The sequence below is a fragment of the Rhipicephalus microplus genome, unplaced genomic scaffold, assembly GCF_043290135.1.
Source record: "Rhipicephalus microplus isolate Deutch F79 unplaced genomic scaffold, USDA_Rmic scaffold_13, whole genome shotgun sequence".
Taxonomy (NCBI): Eukaryota; Metazoa; Arthropoda; class Arachnida; order Ixodida; family Ixodidae; genus Rhipicephalus; species Rhipicephalus microplus.
This window is the reverse complement of record NW_027464586.1, coordinates 21677817-21696084: the sequence shown is the minus strand read 5'-3', so window position 1 is coordinate 21696084 and position 18268 is coordinate 21677817. Positions and strand designations below refer to the sequence as shown.

The 18268-nt window shown below is 49.5% G+C and overlaps 1 protein-coding gene across 1 annotated transcript; it reads right to left on the bottom strand.

Annotated features, from left to right (window-relative positions):
- Positions 1 to 10079: 10079 nt before the first annotated feature.
- Positions 10080 to 17618, bottom strand: LOC142784002 (uncharacterized). Its single transcript, XM_075882619.1, has 6 exons — positions 13313 to 17618; positions 13081 to 13227; positions 12807 to 12980; positions 12480 to 12677; positions 11224 to 11469; positions 10080 to 10103 (listed from the first exon to the last, which is right to left on the bottom strand). Exons 1-6 carry the CDS (start codon positions 15137 to 15139, stop codon positions 10080 to 10082), a joined length of 2616 nt encoding a protein of 871 aa, XP_075738734.1. The 5' UTR covers positions 15140 to 17618.
- Between the last annotated feature and the right edge of the window lie 650 nt (positions 17619 to 18268).

Below are 18268 nucleotides of genomic sequence, written 5' to 3'. Positions count from 1 at the left end.
GTCAAGCCCCAATACAGCTTTGGTGCCCGTGCCATGCCCGGGATCGACATCATGTTTTAACTGTATCATGACATCCTGTGTGGACAAATTGGCCCTGAAACCTATCATAGTTGGGGGAAAGATGGCCTTGTCCTCTGCATAATTCTGAAGCCTGTTGAGAACCACGATCTCCATCAATTTGCCCACGCATGATGTCAGCGATATGGGGCGCAGGTTTTCCAAGCTGAGTTTCTTGCCTGGCTTCGAAATAAATATAATCCTAGCATGCTTCCATTGTGCTGGGATCTCCCCGGCCACCCAATACTCATTTATCAAGTCAGTGATCGCCCTGACCGATTTGAAATCGCGGTTTCTCAGCATTTTATTAGTAACCCCATCCGGACCTGCGGCAGACGTAGTACGCAGCTGCCCCATGGCAAACTCCACCTCCACAATTGTGAACTCTTCATCTAGTTCCGAGTTTTCCACCCCCCCGAGTAGTGTGGTAAGCAACCGTCTACTCCATCAGTTATGTACCGATTCCAGAGTTCCTGTATAAACTCTCCAATTGTGCCTTCATATTGATGCATTAACCGAGTCATTTGTCCCCGTTGCGCCGATTTTGTTGCTGCCGGATCCAAAAGATGCTTTAACAGCTGCCATGTCTTTTTGCATCCAAACTGTCCATTCATGCGATCACAAATCTGGCCCCACTGCTTGGCTTGCAACTCAATTGTATAATTTTCGATTTTACGTTCTAACTTGGCAGTCCTTCTGCGAAGGACGCCATTATGTGTTTACTTCTTCCACCTTCTCAAGAGACTCACGTGCGCTTCCCACATGTGTAATAGTCTCGAGTCAGCGGTAAACTCCTCCTGCTCAACTGGCACTTCTACCGTGGTACTATTTACATCCTCCTTGAGGGCCTGTACCCATGCATCCAGGTCGTTAATTTTACCGTTCACAGTGTCTGCTCTGTTTTTCCTAAATCTGTCCCAATCTGTAATTCTATGCCCCCTCACTTTGTCTTTATGCTTCGCAGCAATAAACGTCGTGGAAAGGATATAGTGATCACTTCCTAGGGCTTGTCCCGCACTATCCACTTTGCATTACTGATGCCTCTAAAAAAATTAAGGTCTGGAGAGGTGTCCATGTTTATGCTGTTGCCTATCCTCGTATGATCTTGTGGATTGTTTAACAGCGTCCATCGCAGATCCCGGGCAACTTGCCAAAGCCGATTGCCCTATGGGCTGGCTCCTATATAACCCCACTCCGGGTGAGGCGCATTGAAATCTCCTACCACTATAAGCGGAGCGCGAGCTGCTAATCGTTGAGTTTGAATCAGGAGTTGTGGCAAGCCCAATCCTTTATCTTTTGGAGAACTATACACATTAAGTAAAAACAGACTCTTCTCATACTTTTGTTTAGGCAAAATCTCTAGCAGGACATAGTCTTCCCTGCTGCTATCTACGGAATGCTGAATGGCAGTGATGTTCCGATGGACTAGCACGACTGTGAAGACGCGGGATACGCCCCTTGAGTCAATTCCTGGCGCTGTAAATGCCTTAAATCCGGGTAATTTTACGGAACCACTAGCCTCCTGTAAGGCTATTATGTCTGGTTTACTGTCCAGCTTTTGTATGTGCAACTGCAGGTTACCCCACTTTTGACGAAAGCCCCTGCAGTTCTACTGCCAAACCTCAATTTGCTGGCGAAGCGCCATGATGAGGCACCAGGTTGACTAATGGCACTTGGCCACCCACGGGAGGCAGTCTTGCCTCCAATAGAGTATGAAGCTGCTGAAACATGCCCATGACCTGGGTTTGGGAATCCCTAAATCCAGTGGAGAGCATGCCAAGACGCTCCTCTATTGTGTCTAATCTGGCTTCAATCTTTTTGACTCGAGCCTTCAACCTATCCTGTCTTTTCCCTTGTTTGCCTACTTTATCCGCAAGTGTTGTTACATCCGACTTAAGACTAATGACCTTAAAAACAGGCTGTGGCATGTCTACTGGTGACGTTTCGGCTAATCGTTTTGCGTTAGCTACCTCATCCCCCGGCAGTGGTCTCTTCACTGTCCCCCGATTCTCTACTTCCATAGCTGCACTCTCCTGTACGCGAGCAGACGCGTCTTGCGTCGCTTTCTGTAGGCCTTGCACTGCTGGTGCCTGTGTCCCCTGCCGTTGGTCGTTTCTAAGTGGGCATTCCATCTCTGCGATTCTGTTTTCCATTCTTTTAATCAAATCTCCCTGTCGCTGAACCAGCGCTGCTAACTCCCTCTCTCGAGCGGTTTTGTACTGGGAGGCCGTGCCTGACAAGCTCACCTTTTTGTTGGTGTCGCGTGTGTAGCTGTTGGGACTGGATACTCGTCCACCATCTTGGCCGCCCCCGCGCCCTGGCAATGGCGGGAACGAACTCGACCGGTCTCTGCTTTTGCTTGTGCCTTCTTTGCCCCTCGGCGATCGCTCCATGGCCCTTGAGGACCGCTCATCGTTGCCAGCTTCACTCTCTCTTTCGATGCTCTGCTGCCGGCCTGTCGGTGGCTTGCGAGCCAGGCGAAGTTCCGGCTCCTTGTGTGATGCGCACCATGGCACACGATGCAGTCTGGTGTGCACGTAGGTGGCTCTCCTTCTGGCGGGGCAGGATGGTCCTTCCCGCAACGGTGACATAGGTTACTCTTCGGACGATAGCAAACGTCCGCTCGATGTCCAACTCGTCTGCAGTTGTAGCAGGTCTCGACTAAATTTCTATACGGGATCACAGCGTACAGACAGTTCCAGTAAGTAACCTGTCGGGGTATGCGTTTTCCCCCGAACTTAATCTGAATCGCCTTTGACTTTCCCAGAGGTTTCGCGTCCAGAATGTCCATGCCTTCATTCTTCTTCAGGAATCCCGCCCGAACTTCTTCCACTGGGCATCCATCATAAGCATTGTAAATCACTCCCCGCACGGAGTTCTCCAACGGCGCCACGAACGCCGAAACCGGCAGATCACGATCACCCAGCTTGAGCGTCTTCACAGTCGCATATGCACCACTGCGATTCATGCACGGTGTGCTCACCGTCAACGTGTTGTTTGTGCCATTAACCCGCACAATGTCTTCTTCCGCGGCAATCGCACTCGTTAGACGCGCTGCTGCTCTCAGTGCACATCCGAGTTCTCTCGCTGTCACAACACTCAAGACCCAGTTCCGGGGCCTGTACACAACCTTGAAATCCGTGGCCGGCAACTTGAGAAACGGTCCGCGTTTCTTCCGTACCAGCGCTTTCCCCCGCTTGACTTGCTGCGCTCCGTGCGTCTTGCGCCCGTCGCTGCCAGCCTGCGTCTCGTTACTCCTGTCAGCTCAACAAGGCTCACGGTCACCAGGCGCAAGCCAGACGCCCGGCGACGCGGCCCAGGCTTGGCCTAGGAGATAGGCCTAGCCTTGCCACCGCGGGGTTGATAGGAAAATCTCGGAAACTCCGAAAACGGGGACAAACTTGCCTAAACGAGTGGTGTCCGTAGGTACAGGGCAACCTCCTGCAGACGAGCCCACTGACAGCAAGTCCAGAACAAAGCACGTCCGCTGATAGTCGGTCACCGGGCCGGAGCTCATGCGACACACGTCCGCGCAGCGTCTCACTCCAGCCGCGCCCCAACATTGACGAAAAGCCGCAATGTTCCACAAATCCGCCTAGATCCAAGCCAAGTTGGGTGAAAATAGCGTTTTCGTTATTTTTACCAACGCTAAAGTGTTGGTCAAACTCACGGAGGAAGGAAAAAGCCTTTCCATCCTCCGTGGTCAAACTATACCATAGCAGCGTTGCCAGATTGAAAAAGGGCTTCGACACCAGCGCCTCATGAAAATTTCACCAGATTACACCTGCGCCATAGAGAAAAGGTCCGTTCGATTCACCTGCACCGGTCGGAACCAATTCACGGCTGTGCACGCGAAGTTCAGAAATTGTGCAGCGTGAGTTCAGCGGTGCAGGCACAGCACGACACCCGAAACGAATGACGATGTGCCGACAAGGTGCAGGCCTTATTTCTTTTCGCTTAATTTACACCGTTCAGCAAACACTGACCGATGGCAAATCGAACATGCGGACAGTTTATGAGGCGCAAACATCTTGGCAAAACACACCGCATTTGTAGAGGCGGGTACGGCGCCTAAGCCAACGTTTTTAGAACAATTCAGTTTCACAGCTTCCCATAGGCGCCCACTATCCGGCGCGGCCGCATAGCGTGTCGCGGCCGCTAGGGGCGCTGTAGGCATGCTTTGCTCCGCACTCTGCGCGTCGTCTGCTACACCGGAGGAAACGCGGTGCGGCGCGGCCGTGTTTGGTTTGGTTTGGAAAAACTTTATTGACAAGTCCGAAGGCGTGCGCCCTAGCACACGGCGGGCCGCTCCCACGATGGGACAGTAAGGCCGAGCCCTAGCGCCGCATCGTGGGCCCTCTGGACAGCCCAAAGTTGCGATGTTATGTCTGGACTCCGGAGAGCGGAGTCCCACTTTCTGGACGATGCTGTATCGGTGCCACGTACCGAAGGGCACTCCCAGAGCATGTGGTGTAAGGTGGCTAAACCGCCACATTTTGTACACGAGTTGGTTAAATAAACATCAGGATAAAGCTTGTGAAGAAAGGCAGGGTTAGGGTACGTTTCTGTTTGAAGTAATCGCAATGTAAGCGCCTGCGCTCTATTTAGCTTCGCATGTGGAGGTGGAAAGATTCTCCTATCCATAGCGAAATGTTGGGTTATTTCATTATATGTAGTTGGCGGATCCCTGTTTACGAAATCTCCAGTTCGACCCAAAGGTCCTCCATGGCCGCGGACAGCTAACCCTCGCGCCCTGGAGTGGGCCAACTCATTGAGATTTATGATCCCTCCGTCCATGTTTCCCATATGAGCTGGGAACCATGTAATGGTATGGGTTGTAAGCAACTTATCACCGAGTATGTTTTTGGCCTCTTTGCACACAGCTCCAACACTGAAGGCACGAATGGCAGCCCTAGAATCGCTAAATATGTGTTCATTACGCTGATCTAAAAGAGCCAAGGCGATGGCAACCTGCTCAGCTGCATTGGCAGTTCTGGCGCATACCGACGCCGCATTAATTGTAATGCCTTTATGGTTGATTGCCACTACCGTGAATCGGTCTCTCTGGCCATCATATTGCGCCGCGTCTACGAAACAGGCCCCCCCGTCAAGATCCGCAACTTGGCGAAGAAGGGCCCGAGCGCGCGCTCTCCTCCTTCCAACATTACGTTGGGGATGCATGTTCCGCGGGGCAGGCGAGACAATGATGTTTTCCTTCTGATCCCTCGTCAACCCTTGGTACAGAGCCTCAATCTGAGCTGGTGGAATACCCATTTCTGCGAGAATCATCCTCCCCGCTTTTGAGCCAGACAGCCTAATTACCTGTGTTCTTTCTTGTGCTTCCGCAATTTCCTCCAATGTATTATGAATTCCCAACTGCAGGAGACGATTGGTGTGGGTGTAGTTGGGGAGCCCAAGGGCATTCTTTACAGCTCTCCTGATCATTGCATTAAGCTTGTCCCTTTCCATTCTCTTCCAGACATGCATTGCCGCCACATATGCAAAATGACACAGCAGAAAAGCATGTATAAGCCTGACCAAGTTGTCCTCTGATAGTCCTGTCCTTCGGTTAGCCACCCGTCTTATGAGCCTAATAACACTGTCTGTCTTTTTTTCCAACCTTTTAATCGTGATGGTGTTGGTACCCGTTGCTTCTAGCGTCATACCTAAGATCCGAATGGAAGCGACTTTGGGGATTGATCGTCCACTTTTGGTACGTAAGTGGATGTCATTTTCTAGGGGCGGCACCCAGCCTCGCGGTCGACGGCCCCTCCTGACCGGTTTATAGAGGAGAAGCTCAGACTTTTCCGGAGAGCAAGAAAGGCCTGTGTCTTCCAGAAAACTCTCGGTAGTGTCGATGGCCTCTTGCAGGGCCGCCTCTACAGTGCCATCACTTCCTCCTCTACACCAAATGGTGATATCATCGGCATAAATTGTATGACCAACATCTGAAATTCTAGAAAGCTGCCTCGAGAGACCAGCCATGACGATGTTAAAAAGTAAGGGTGATAGAACAGATCCCTGCGGGGTGCCCCTATTTCCCAGCGCTTGCACATCCGATTCTAGATCTCCAACTTTAAGTATGGCCTTTCGACCACACAGGAAGGATCTGACAAACGCATGAAATGAGGAACCTAGGTTGAGACTTGAGATCGCATCTAAAATAGAATCATGGCGGACATTATCAAACGCTTTTTTTATATCCAAGCCTAGGATCGCCCTGGTGTCTCTGGTATGATTATCTAAAATTTGACACTTAATGATTTTCATAGCATCCTGCGTACAGAGGCCTGGCCTAAAGCCAATAAGGTAGTGAGGGAAGAGATCATTGTGCTCTATGTAGTCCGCGATTCGGTTCTGGACAACGTGTTCCACCACCTTTCCCACGCATGACGTGAGAGAGATGGGGCGCAGATTGTCCAAACTTGGTGCTTTACCGGGCTTGGGAATGAGGATCACCTTGGCCAACTTCCATTGTTCCGGGATGTCACCTCCCTTCCAAATCCTATTAATCTCATCAGTAAGAAATTCAACAGAGTCATCTTCCAAATTCCGAAGCGCTTTGTTGGTGACCCTATCTGGACCCGGCGCCGATCGGCCATTGAGTTCGTGCAGGGCACGTCGCACATCGCTGATGGTGAAGGGTTCATCCAAATGGGCACAAGGTGTTCCCATATACCCCGGATAGGCTTGCATGGAATCAACTGCTAGCGGTAGATACTTCTCAGCAAGCTGCCCCAATAGCTCCGCGCCCGAGGAGGATTTTTGAGCAAGATGAAGTATTCTAGCAAGGACCCCCCTCTGATTAGATTTAGTGCCCGACTCGTCAAGCAAGTGTTTTAAAAGATTCCATTTACCTCTGGTTCGCATTTGTCCATCGACTGAATTACAAATTTCATCCCACTGCTGCCTCGACAAGTTTTTGCAATGTTCTTCAATTTGTGTATTTAACTCTGCTATCTTTTTCCGAAGCCTACGATTAAGTCTCTGACCCTTCCATCTGGCCAATAGCGACTGCTTTGCCTCCAGTAAATGCGCAAGCCGACTGTCCATTTTGTTTGTCTGTACCTCTGTCTCAATGGTTCTGGTAACCGCTCTAACGTCCTGCAGCAGCATCTCTGTCCATTGCCCCAGAGAGTCCGGGATTTCCCCCTGTTCCGCTCGAGCGCTGCGTGACTCCCGAAATTTATCCCAATCCACGTAAGTAAACTTTCTTTTAGATTTTGCCTCCATCTGTAATTTAGTAACTGTAATATAATGATCACTTCCTAAATCCGTCAGAAGATTTTCCCAACCTACCGAGCCAGCATTTTTCACGAAAGCTAGGTCCGGGGTGGAGTCCCTGGTGGTGGATGTGCCGCGCCTAGTAGGAAACATCGGGTCCGTAATTAACGAGAGATCCGCATCTCCCGTCTCCTGCCACAAGCTCCTGCCTTTAGCTGAATCATACGGGTAGTTCCACGCCCGGAAAGGCGAGTTAAAATCCCCCGCCACAACCAGAGGAGAGAGCCCAGCCAATCTGGTTGCCTTAGCTATGATCGTCCTAAAACGCTGCCTATGATCACTAGGGCTACTATATATGTTCAGTATAAAAATGCTGGAAAGGTTGGAAGAACTCGGAATGACCTCAACTAAGGAGAGCTCCGTTTTATTAGGTCTTACCCCTAGATCATGTGTCACAAAGGTGAACTTGTTGCTGACTAACGTGGCAATCCCTCTGCCTTCCCCTTTAACTGCATGTGCCTTGTACCCCGGGAGGGTTACACTATCAGACAGCGTCTCCTGCAGTAGGATCACTTGCGGCTTCTCGCTGTGAGAGCGGACAAATTGCTGCAGGGTGCCCCTTTTGCTAAGGATCCCCCTGCAGTTCCATTGCCATATACGAAATTCAGCGTGCGAGGCCATCTTGATCATTGGAGGTGCTCCCTGACCCTGCCGTCAGGTTCTGTACAGAAGCAACTGTACTATTCGAACTGGGGATACTCATGGGAATGGGCGCCGATAAAGGCGTTCCCTCTGGAAAGAAATCCGGGTGAATCCGAGCTGCTCCCCTGATATTGGGGCTCTGCACCATAAGGCCGGCGTTCTGTAATTGATTCTCCACACATTGAATTCTGGCATGTTGAATATCTATTTTCTGATCCATAACTGTGAGACGTTGATCGACCGCCGAGAAACGCTCATTAAGTTTGTGAATCTCAAGGCAAATTGAATTTAGAGTCTCCTTAATTTCAGATTTAGCTCTAGCCTGCACATTCTCGGCTGAAGTCGCAGCCTTACGCTTGGCTGGGTTACCCGAGGGGCCCGCTTCCACGACCATGGGAACCTCCATGGGTTGAGGAGAGGGAGAACCTACACACGGAGAAGCAGATGCCAGAGTAGCTTGAGATGTACTGACACGTCTAAGCTCAGCCATTTCGGCTCTCAGCGACTCAATAATGCTGCGCATTTCGGCATTCTCCTTCCTAAGCTGATTTAGCTCCGCTAGACCATGCTCTGGCGCAGTGCCTCCCGTTACCTTTTCACCTCTTCCGCTGCGCACCCGGTCAGCCCAGGAGCCACCCTGCATCTCCGGTTGGGGTGGGCTTTGGAAACGGACTGTGCCATGCGGGTCCCTGGACTGGCTCCTCGAGTGCGATGGGCCTCTGGATTGGGACCGACGACGATCTCTGGACCGGGACTTGGCTCGGCCTTTAGACGAAGTTCCCTTTCGCTGGCCTTGGGAGCGACTTCTGGACCGAGATCTGGATCTGGACCGACTGCTTGCCTGTTGCGATGAGTCACGGCTGTCCACCCCAGTTGCAGCAGAACGACTGTTTGAGCTGGAGTTGCGGTGTGCAGGCTGGCTCACACCCTCGTCGGCGTTAGCAGGTACCGTTTGCTGACTACGACGCTCTGATTCCGCACGGCGCTCTCTTCGCCGCCTTCGCACAATAAATGGAAGCTGAAACCTTTGCTGGCAACTTTTATCCGTCGTGGCGTGTGGGCCGCCACAGAATCCACAGGTCGGGGAACATTGATGGTTCTCATCAGGGTTGTTGATTCCGCACCTCTTGCACACAGCTTCGTCCGGTGTCGGACAGACGTCCGCCCTGTGCCCGAGTCTGCCACAGGCATAGCAGCAGTCATGCTGCCGATGGTAAAGCGAGCATCTGACCAGCGCTGTGCCGAAATAAATGAAGTTGGGAACTTTGTAGCCATCGAAGACAATAACCACCGTCTCAGTGTTCTTAATACGTCTGACTCCCAGAGCCGTGGGGTTTCTTTCAGTAAGGATGCTCCTCTCCAGCTCCGTCTGGCTCTCCGATGCGTCAATCTTACGGATGACCCCCTTGCAGGTCTCATGCGGGGCAGCCTCGTAAGTGTTGATGTCATACTTCTTCATTCCCAATGTAAGGCAGCTCATCCTGAGGTAAGAGTCAGCGTTCGCACGGGACGCCGTGCTAATAACTATGATATTTTGCGTTGCATTCGGGCAGACAATGTCCTGACTAATGAGCGTGGGTACAATTCCAGCCGCCTCTGCGATTGCCCGGCCAAGTCTAGCTGAGCCCGCCTTCTCAACATCCAAGCCACCCCTTGGACGGACGATAATCTTCCAGTGCTCGCTAGGCAGTCGAGGCATTCTCGATGATTTGATAACTTGATTCTTCAAGTGTAGAGCTTTTCTTGTAGCACTGAAATTGCCCCTGGCATTCTCGCCGCATGCCGTGGCACGCTCTGTAGCACTGGCGTTCGTGCGCCTCGAGCTTTTCTTCACCGCGGCGGAACGCCAGCCGTGTTCCTCTCCGAACTCTTCCGGAGGGAGTTCATCACCGTCCATAATAACAGCAGCACCGTCCAGCATATTGGCTCAGCAGGTGGAACGAAGGGCGCGTCCATGGAAGGGCGCGTCCTGCCCGGCAGACGCCAACTCGGCGTTTGGTAAGCACGCGAGGCGTAGTCGGTGGCGTAAAAGTCCGAAAAATGCTCAAAAATGAACCTACCGGTGAAAGTCCGCTACCGACGTGAACCTTGGCAGCTTATGAGTTGACTCGTAGCAAGATCTTGAGGCACAGCACACGAAAAACCACAAAAATCATTTGCTGAAGCGGGAGCCCAAAGACCCCGGACTGCTCCGTTCTGCGCCACCTGGCGTCCACCGCGGCCGTGTTACCGCTCGCATTTCAAAGCGTTTCGCTTTGCTGGCGGAACAGTTCGAGCCAAAGCAGCAGTTTCTTCGTATACATGCATTTCATTGTTGCTGCGCCCATTTTCATCTGGTGGAATTACGTGTCTGGGCTCCATCTATAGCTACCGTCGCCAGTACATTCTTATGTGGGCATAGGCGGCCTCGCGTGAGCATAACTGTAAAAAAAAAAAAAAAAAGACACCCTTCAAAGAAAACGTAGATGCAGTAAAACTTTTTAAAAGCATAGTGCTCGTTTCTGATGCCACATAGTCATGCGCCGTTTACCGAACAGACTCGTCAATCTGATTTCGGTGTTTTTTTCCTTTCCTATTCCCGTGAATCTTATTTGAAGATAACATGGTGAGAATAATAATACTGAGAAAGTAAAAATGGCAAAATCAGAAGGAACATATATTTCTTGCACATACAGAATAGTATTGCATCGTTCACTGAGCAAGAAAGGCAGCTCAAAGCAGCTTAGCTTTTTTTCTTGCATTTTGAACTTTTTCCGTGACAAGCAGTTCACGGTTCTTCTTTCGAGAGAAGAAGTACATGCGCATCAAACAATAGCATTTGATTATCTTTGCGGTGAGGAATTCATGGTGCTCATTACAACCAATTGCAGGCAGTGCAGTCGCATGAAGCCTGTCCAATACCATCCAGAAAATATCCCCGAACACTGCCGACGTTTCAAGCGTATCGTGCACAACCTCTTCTACTTCCTTAATTAATGCGTACAGCCTAAATGAGGCCTCTCGAAGGCATCCTGGCTTGAATGACCTCAACTCTGTCAGGCGCCTCTGGTTGAGCTGTGTTTCCTCGGAGTTGAACTGATCAGGAGAAGCTGTGAGCAACGCACAGCATTCTTTGCACGTTATTGTTTTCGTGATTTTCTTGTGCACATAACCGGCTAGATAGTACACCACCATCTCATGTGCTCCAGCTTTTTGGTACCCATGATCCCGTTCGTCACAGCAAACGTCCTCGGTACAAACCATCCCCAGAAGCTTCTTATCCAGCTTTGCTTCAACGGCGAGTTTTAGCTCAGCTGCCGCTTTCGCCTTTTCAGCAAGACTTTCATGAATTGAAACGAGGACGCCCTCAGCCGGTCCAGAGCAGTTCCCCTTTACGGCGTTTCTCACAGGTGTAAAAAGGGACAGCAGGCGATAAATCTGGCTGAATTGAATAATCGTGGGGTTGTCGTCGTCACCGTGGAATGACCGGACTATTCCGAAAAATCTCTGCAAAAGAAAAACGTTTAAACATCGCTGAGGGATAAAAAAGAAGACAAAGGAACGGCAGCAATGTTTGCGTAAGAGAGAACGCGATCGCGCAAAACTGTTTTGAAGGGCATCGTTTACAGACAAGAAAAGAAATTAAAGACCACGTAAGCACAGTGTAAATGTAAAGAGACATCCCCCTCGCGAGGGGCACGATCAAATGCAGAGCATTTCCGGGGGTGCACGACGTTAAGTAGTTTGCGTAACGTTAACGTTGTTGCACTTGTTTCTGTTGGTTGTTATATCATTGCTATCTCTCCCCACTCAATCACCATTTAACCTTAGGAAGCCCTAACCACACTGCTGACGAGAGAACGCCGATACCCGCTTTATATTCCTAACCATCATTTTCTTTTCTACCACAGCTCTTCTTAGCCAATCCCCCTAAGTGGGTATGCACCCATCTCCCCGCGAGGGGGACTTGAGTAAATGCGTCGCATAGGGGGTGGTGTATTGCGTTAACGTTTTGTGGCGCAGTGGGAAGAGCACCATGTACCTCGCGTTCCACCCGCAGGGTCATGGGATCGAAACCGGGCGCCGGTAACTGCTATTTTTTTTATAGTGTAGTGGCCTGGCTGCGGACTACGCTACTCAACGCGGGTCACATCATGAGTTACTGAAATGCCCTGCATTTAAAATGCCATTAGACGATTCCTAAAAGAATCTGCACACACAAAAAAACTTCGCATCAAGCACATTTCCGTATGCCCAGTATAAACAAGGGAATTGGCCCGTGTATATTGCAAAAGAGGGGCACCTTTCCCTAACCGTAAGCCACACCAGCACTTCCCCTCTTCCCGCCCTCTCCCCCTTACTCTGCGATGCAACGGCAGGAAAATCCTGCCGACGCCATGGTATTTAGTGCAAGACGCTAAATTCACACACTTTGTGAAAGAAAGCATTTTAGCACATTTCTTGACATTGAATATTTGAGTCGACTCCATATGGTACAAAGGCCCAGGGCACATTACCTCCAGTGGATCTTGGTTCAGCTTTGCTGTGAGAACATATGGAACACCGGCCTTGTGTAGTTCATCAATTATGTCGATGATAGAAAGCAACGTCACGCGCAGAGATTCCGTGGTTTGACGCGACGCGAACAAGAGCGTGTTCTTCGTATTGTGGTTAAATTCCGTGGTGTCAAGCATCACAAGGAAGTCCTTGATGACCTGCGAAAAATTGAGAGAAATACAGAATGCTACATCATTAAAATGAATCAACTCAAGGAAAATAATACCGCACAAACAGTTTAACCTGAAGAAAAGGCGAATGAACCACGGTTTAAACGTGTTGCTCACCTGGATTTTCGGCGAGTTGGCTCTGATTCCTTCCTTAGGGAGCTTAGCATTCAAGGAATCGAATACATCATTTATCATTTGCGTGAATGCCTCTGTTTCAGCTGTGTCCTGAAAGCCATCAGTGCCCTCTTCTCTGTAGACACGGAGGCCAATGGCTGTACTCCGGCTAAAAAGCTGCAGTATAAAAGTAGTTTTTTTATGTTTCAAGGAAGTTGTCCAATACAGTAACACCGTCAGAGCATTACAAAGTTTTTCATCACTGACTAGTGCTCACCTGAACTGCAAGTCTCACGTTCATTTTTTGGAAGTTTGTCGGCTGCACATGAGCTTCAGTTAGCTTGTGGGCAACTTTTAGATGTTTCTTCTTTTCAGTTTCGTAAAGCAGCTGATAGTGGGAGAAATCAATGCGGTTCTCTCCAGCCTGGAAATGCAAAAAGAACTGATTTTAATATATGCGAAGGTAAAAGGCGACACAAAAGAAAATTATTGTTCTAGCTGCCACCCACCTGGCCATACTTGTGCTTGAGCAGATGATTTCGCACACATTTGATGGCATGTGGTACATCACAAATGAAATGCACAAACTTCCCATCAGGGAGACACGGGTGGGCAATCTTATGGCATGGTGCTGCCATGCTGCCACTAACACCTAGCTGTTGCCACATGGACCGGTTGTTTCCCGCACCATCGCTCACAATGGAAATGACTGTAGCATTATGCTTGTGAAGGCGCACCACTGCTTCCAGGACTAGTTCCGCCAAAATTTTGCCAGGAGCAGCACCTTTTGTCGCGAACGCTGCAATTGGCTGTACCCAGGATTCAAACAGAGGAACAAACATCAATACTAGCGCATGGTCGGCTAGCTGGTTGGTTCCTTCATTCGTGACGCCTCCATAATCAACAAATCCGTCCATCTTGTAGCTACATTTGTTGAAGTCATATGCCTGGCGCAACTTGATCTCGTCTAAGATCAAAGACCCCAACCTTTGCTCATCTGCTTTTCCATGAAACTGCTTCTGTATAGCTTCCAGACAAACGGGGTTGAAGCCGTACTTGCACGGCAAGCCTTTCAAAATTTGTGCCAAGCGGCTAAGAGAAGGCAGCGGCAACATTTTCATCTCGCTAATAAGCTTGTATGCCCGTGAACTTGAAATTCTCAGCATCAAGCAGTTCAAAATCCACCCAGAATTATACCGCATGCCACACGGAGCTTTTGCTTTGAGTGACTTCAGTGCTGTCAGGAATGCCAGGCGTTGCAAGTGAGGAAGGCCACTTAAAGCTTCTTCTATTCCTTGGTAGGAAGCCTTCGCAAGCTCCTGTTTGAGCAGTGTGATTTCTTGCTTCCCCTTCTCCCTTGCAGCTGCAGCTCGGAAAACTTTTTTGGTCAAGTTTCGCATTTTTTTGCTTTTGTTCACCGCTGCCTTCATTGGCTTTTTTGCTCGCATTCGCCTTTGGAGGCGTAGGCACCGAGCACATACAGGTCGGGTTGTGAGGACAGAACACAGCTTGTGATGGACATTTTCTAATTTTCCTGTCACACCAGTGTGAGCTACCTGAATGCCTGAACAGATTTTCAAGCTATCTGTCTCATTGAGCAGGTGCTCGACGCTAGCAGTGCTGTCTACAGTCTTATGCAGTTGCTTGTGCATCTTGTTGTAACCGTTCACAACACAGCTACCATCATTTTTCACAATAACGGCCTTGCTCACTTTGAGCTCCCCTGCCACAAGTCGCCTGTCGAAAAAAACACCGCAAGTTTGCCCAGAACATTCATCGACGATGAGTTCAAGCTTCCAGTCCCTACTAGGTAACGGCACTGTCACCAGTTCGTTCAGACAAACACCGGAGGAGTTCGTTGCTGAGGTGCTAGGTGGTGGCGTGATGCCCACTGCTCCAAGCGAATCGCCTAAGGACAAAGAGGCCTCTCCACACGAGCCACTCGAACAAGACGCACTTTCAGCCGATGCTTCCAAGCCGATTTCACTCCGCTTTTTCGGTGATTTTCGCGTGCATGTCGTCGTTCTTGGCTTAGATATGTGCTCCGGCAAGCCAGGAAAGAGACGCGGCAACGCTTCTGGCACTAACTTCCAGTTACCACGGGGAATTAAAACCTCCTGGCCCTTTACAACATGCTTGAAATACTTTACAATGTCTTGCTCTTCGAAATGTCTCTCACATAACTTGGACTTTTGCGTGAGGCGCCTGTCCTTGCGGTGCAGCATGTGTTCCCATTGTTTAAACTCCGTGGCCTTACGTGGTGGGGTAAAAAAATGATGATTTGCGGCGTCATTTCTGTAGCCACTCGTACATCCCGGCGCAAAACACGAAGGCATTTTCACAACAAAAAAGCGAACATTCGGAAACCGGAAGATTCAGGCGCACGTGTGGGGAACGAAATCGCTTCGAACGACGCGCGCCCGCCAAAGCACCCGCCTGTCCGCGCGCCCGATCAGGAGCAAGTGAAGAAAAGCGTGACTGCAGCGCCACTAGTTCGCGTGACCGCCACCACGGCCGCCTCAGGAGCGGAGCTGTGACACTGAATTGTTCTAAAAACGTTGGCCTAAGCCACCTACGTCTAAGTGCTGCGTCGTCTGCTCAGCTGCACGCGCGCCTGCACCAAGCCGGCACCGTCAGCGAACGAGGTGCAGGAAAATCATGAACCGGTGCTGCACCTATCCTGCACCTTTCGAAACGAATGGCAGGGTTCAGCGGTCGTCAATGCTGCACCGCTGAAACGAATGGCAAGGTGCAGCACCTCGTGAACTGGTTCACGTGGTGCAGGCGAATCGAACGGACCTTTTAAAAGATGCCAGCGCCACAAAATGGCCGCTATGACGTATTTCCGACTCTTGTTTTGTTTTTTGCGCACGTTACAACATGGCGGCTATGACGTATTTCCGGCTCTTGCTTTGTTTTTGCCAGTGTACCGCTGCTGCGAAGCGCGTCTAATGGTGATGTTTCACGTCTCCACCGCTGCACACGTTAGGAGGCTGAAACAGCGGAAAATTTGAACGTGTAATTGTAGCTGTACGCAAAGCGCACTGAAACAATTAATACTAATTTTTTTACTGCCTCAGTTAGCCACTATACCAATTGAAATCCCCCAGGCGCCGAAATAGACGATAACGTCTCCGACATTGCGGTCGCGTCACTAGATCTAGCAGACGGCGTTTGACAATGCCTGGACGCAGTCGCAGAAAAGCGGCGCGTGCAGACGATAAGTTATCTTTTTTTATTAAGGGCACGTACGCTTGATGTGCTTCGCCTATCTTGACATGAAGGTAATATTTATTCATAAATAGCATGCGAGCATTTATTATTTGACTGGTTACTGTATAATCGGCTAGCTTTTCCAGACAAAGGCAGGGCAGAGCTGTTGTAACTGTCACAAGTCAGCAAGGAATTTATTATAGAGGGAACGCCAGTGGGACGTCCTGCACAAGGAATTTTGAAAGACAAGTCGATTACCTGTGGTTTACATGAAATACAAAATGCCACGTTTGAGTTTTCATTACTTCGAAGTAGTGGTTCAGAGCAAGGAAACCGTGGCTCAAAGCAGTAACACATCGCTCGCACACTCCTGCCAAAATACGCATGCAATAATTTCACATAGTCGATTTCACATAGTCACATTTTTCACATAGTCCATTCACACTGACACAAAATATCTCTTGATATACGAGACACTTCCATCACTGATACATTTGAAAATATGGAACATGAATGAATAGGATGAACAAATGGACAAATATAAGAGCTCACTCCACTGAATTGTACATCTCCGACGTGAATCTTTGAAGCATGTCGTCAGTTACTAAAAACTGCACGCAGCAGCCAGACTTCAATGATAATGTTGTGCGAATGCGCACAATAGCATCCAGCATTTCAATAGACATCTTGTTCCGGTACTTAGTCTTGATGCAGGTTACCTGACTAAAAACCCTTTCGACTGCTGCATTCGACACTGGGCAGGAGAGGCAAGCTAACGCATACATGGCTAACTCTTTGTATGGTTTGTCCCCCACTACGTTTTCGTACTTCAGTACTCCAGTCCAGAATAGCGTGCAGTCATCTGGAACTTTGCTGTCAAAGACAGATTCGTCAGCCCAGACATGCATCAAGATTTTTCTGTATTGTTCTTCCACTACGTCTTGCTCTCCTTCCAAGAGGTGGCGGAAGGGGAGATGTTCAAATGGAAAGCGTGCCATCTGTGACAACACTTTCGACGGGTGAAGGGCACTGAGGCCTTGAAAAAGCTGCTGGTTGCCAGGAAGGCGGTTCTCCACTTCCCGCAGCAAGGCATACAAAAAATCCTGGCAACGCTGCTTCATATTTAGTGCCGTTTCATTTATGATTGATTCATCACTCTTGCAGCAACGAGCAATCTCATTTCCGAAACGTGCACCGAAGTCGGTCATGGCTATGGAAAGCCTTTGCCCCTGTGTGTTGACGACTCTCGATTTCAGTGCTTTGTGATGCAAGTCAAGCTCCTTATGCATTTTTTCCGGGTCTGCATTGAGCGATTGAAAAAATGCATTTATTTTTTCAAACTCGAGAACTATAGGTGACAAAAACAAAAAATAAAAATAGTTCACGTCGTCATGCAGCATGTCGCAGAGAGTACGAGCTTTATATCTCACTTCCTGCGAACCCTCTTGCATGGCACACTTGAAGTAAGCCTTAAGTTCTTGCCAGTTTTCAAGCAGTCTCTTGATAATGCGCCCTCGCACAAGCCACCGTGTGGAGGATGCCTTCATGAAAGGCAAATTCAGCTTACTTTTGTCATTCTCCTCCTCTCTAAGAGCTTCAAAAAGTTTTATATAGTTCTTACGTCGCAGAGTGTTGTGAGAGAACCAGCCTGGAATTTCAACCAGCAGATAGCCTAAATTAGATGGCAAAACTTCAAATGCTTTTTGTACACACAATGCTAAGGAGTGGCACACACATTTGTTTAGCACTCAATTGGGAGATTCTTTTTTAATCCGCGACCACACACTGTTGTGTTCCCCCACCATGACAGCTGCTCCGTCACAGGCGATACCAATGCAATCGGCAAACGCCAGGCCATGCTCGCGAAGGCATTCGGTGAGGGCAAGGAAGAGGGCTTCACCAGTAGCCTGTACCACTGGGTATAATCCCAAAAAAGCAGTCAAAATTTCCCCAGATTTCTCACTGAAATATCGTGCACAGACTGCAAGCAGCTTTTCAACAGCCACGTCAGTGCTCTCATCTACCATGAGTGAAAATTTTTTCCCTTTCATGTCAGAAATAAGCTCATCTCTGAGAGAAGGCGAAACAACTGAGTTTATCAGGGCAGTGCACTTCGTGCGATGAAGACGGAGGTTCTCCAGGGTGCTGCCAGTGCCATTTATTTTAATCACTTCGCTAAGGTGATCGATAGCAGCGGTTGAGCAGTGGCAGCATGTTGCCACAGCTAGTTGCAGCTCAGCTCGCTTCAATTT

What these genes read in the sequence shown, in the direction of transcription:
- LOC142784002 (XM_075882619.1), bottom strand. Translation starts at nt 15,139, where the DNA reads ATGCCTTCGTGTTTTGCGCCGGGATGTACGAGTGGCTACAGAAATGAC. An exon ending in CCAACTCGCCGAAAATCCAG is followed by an intron (nt 12,678 to 12,806) that starts GTGAGCAACACG and finishes AATTTTTCGCAG; the next exon opens with GTCATCAAGGACTTCCTTGT. An exon ending in ATAAGAAGCTTCTGGGGATG is followed by an intron (nt 10,104 to 11,223) that starts GTTTGTACCGAG and finishes CTGTGCCTCAAG; the next exon opens with ATCTTGCTACGAGTCAACTC.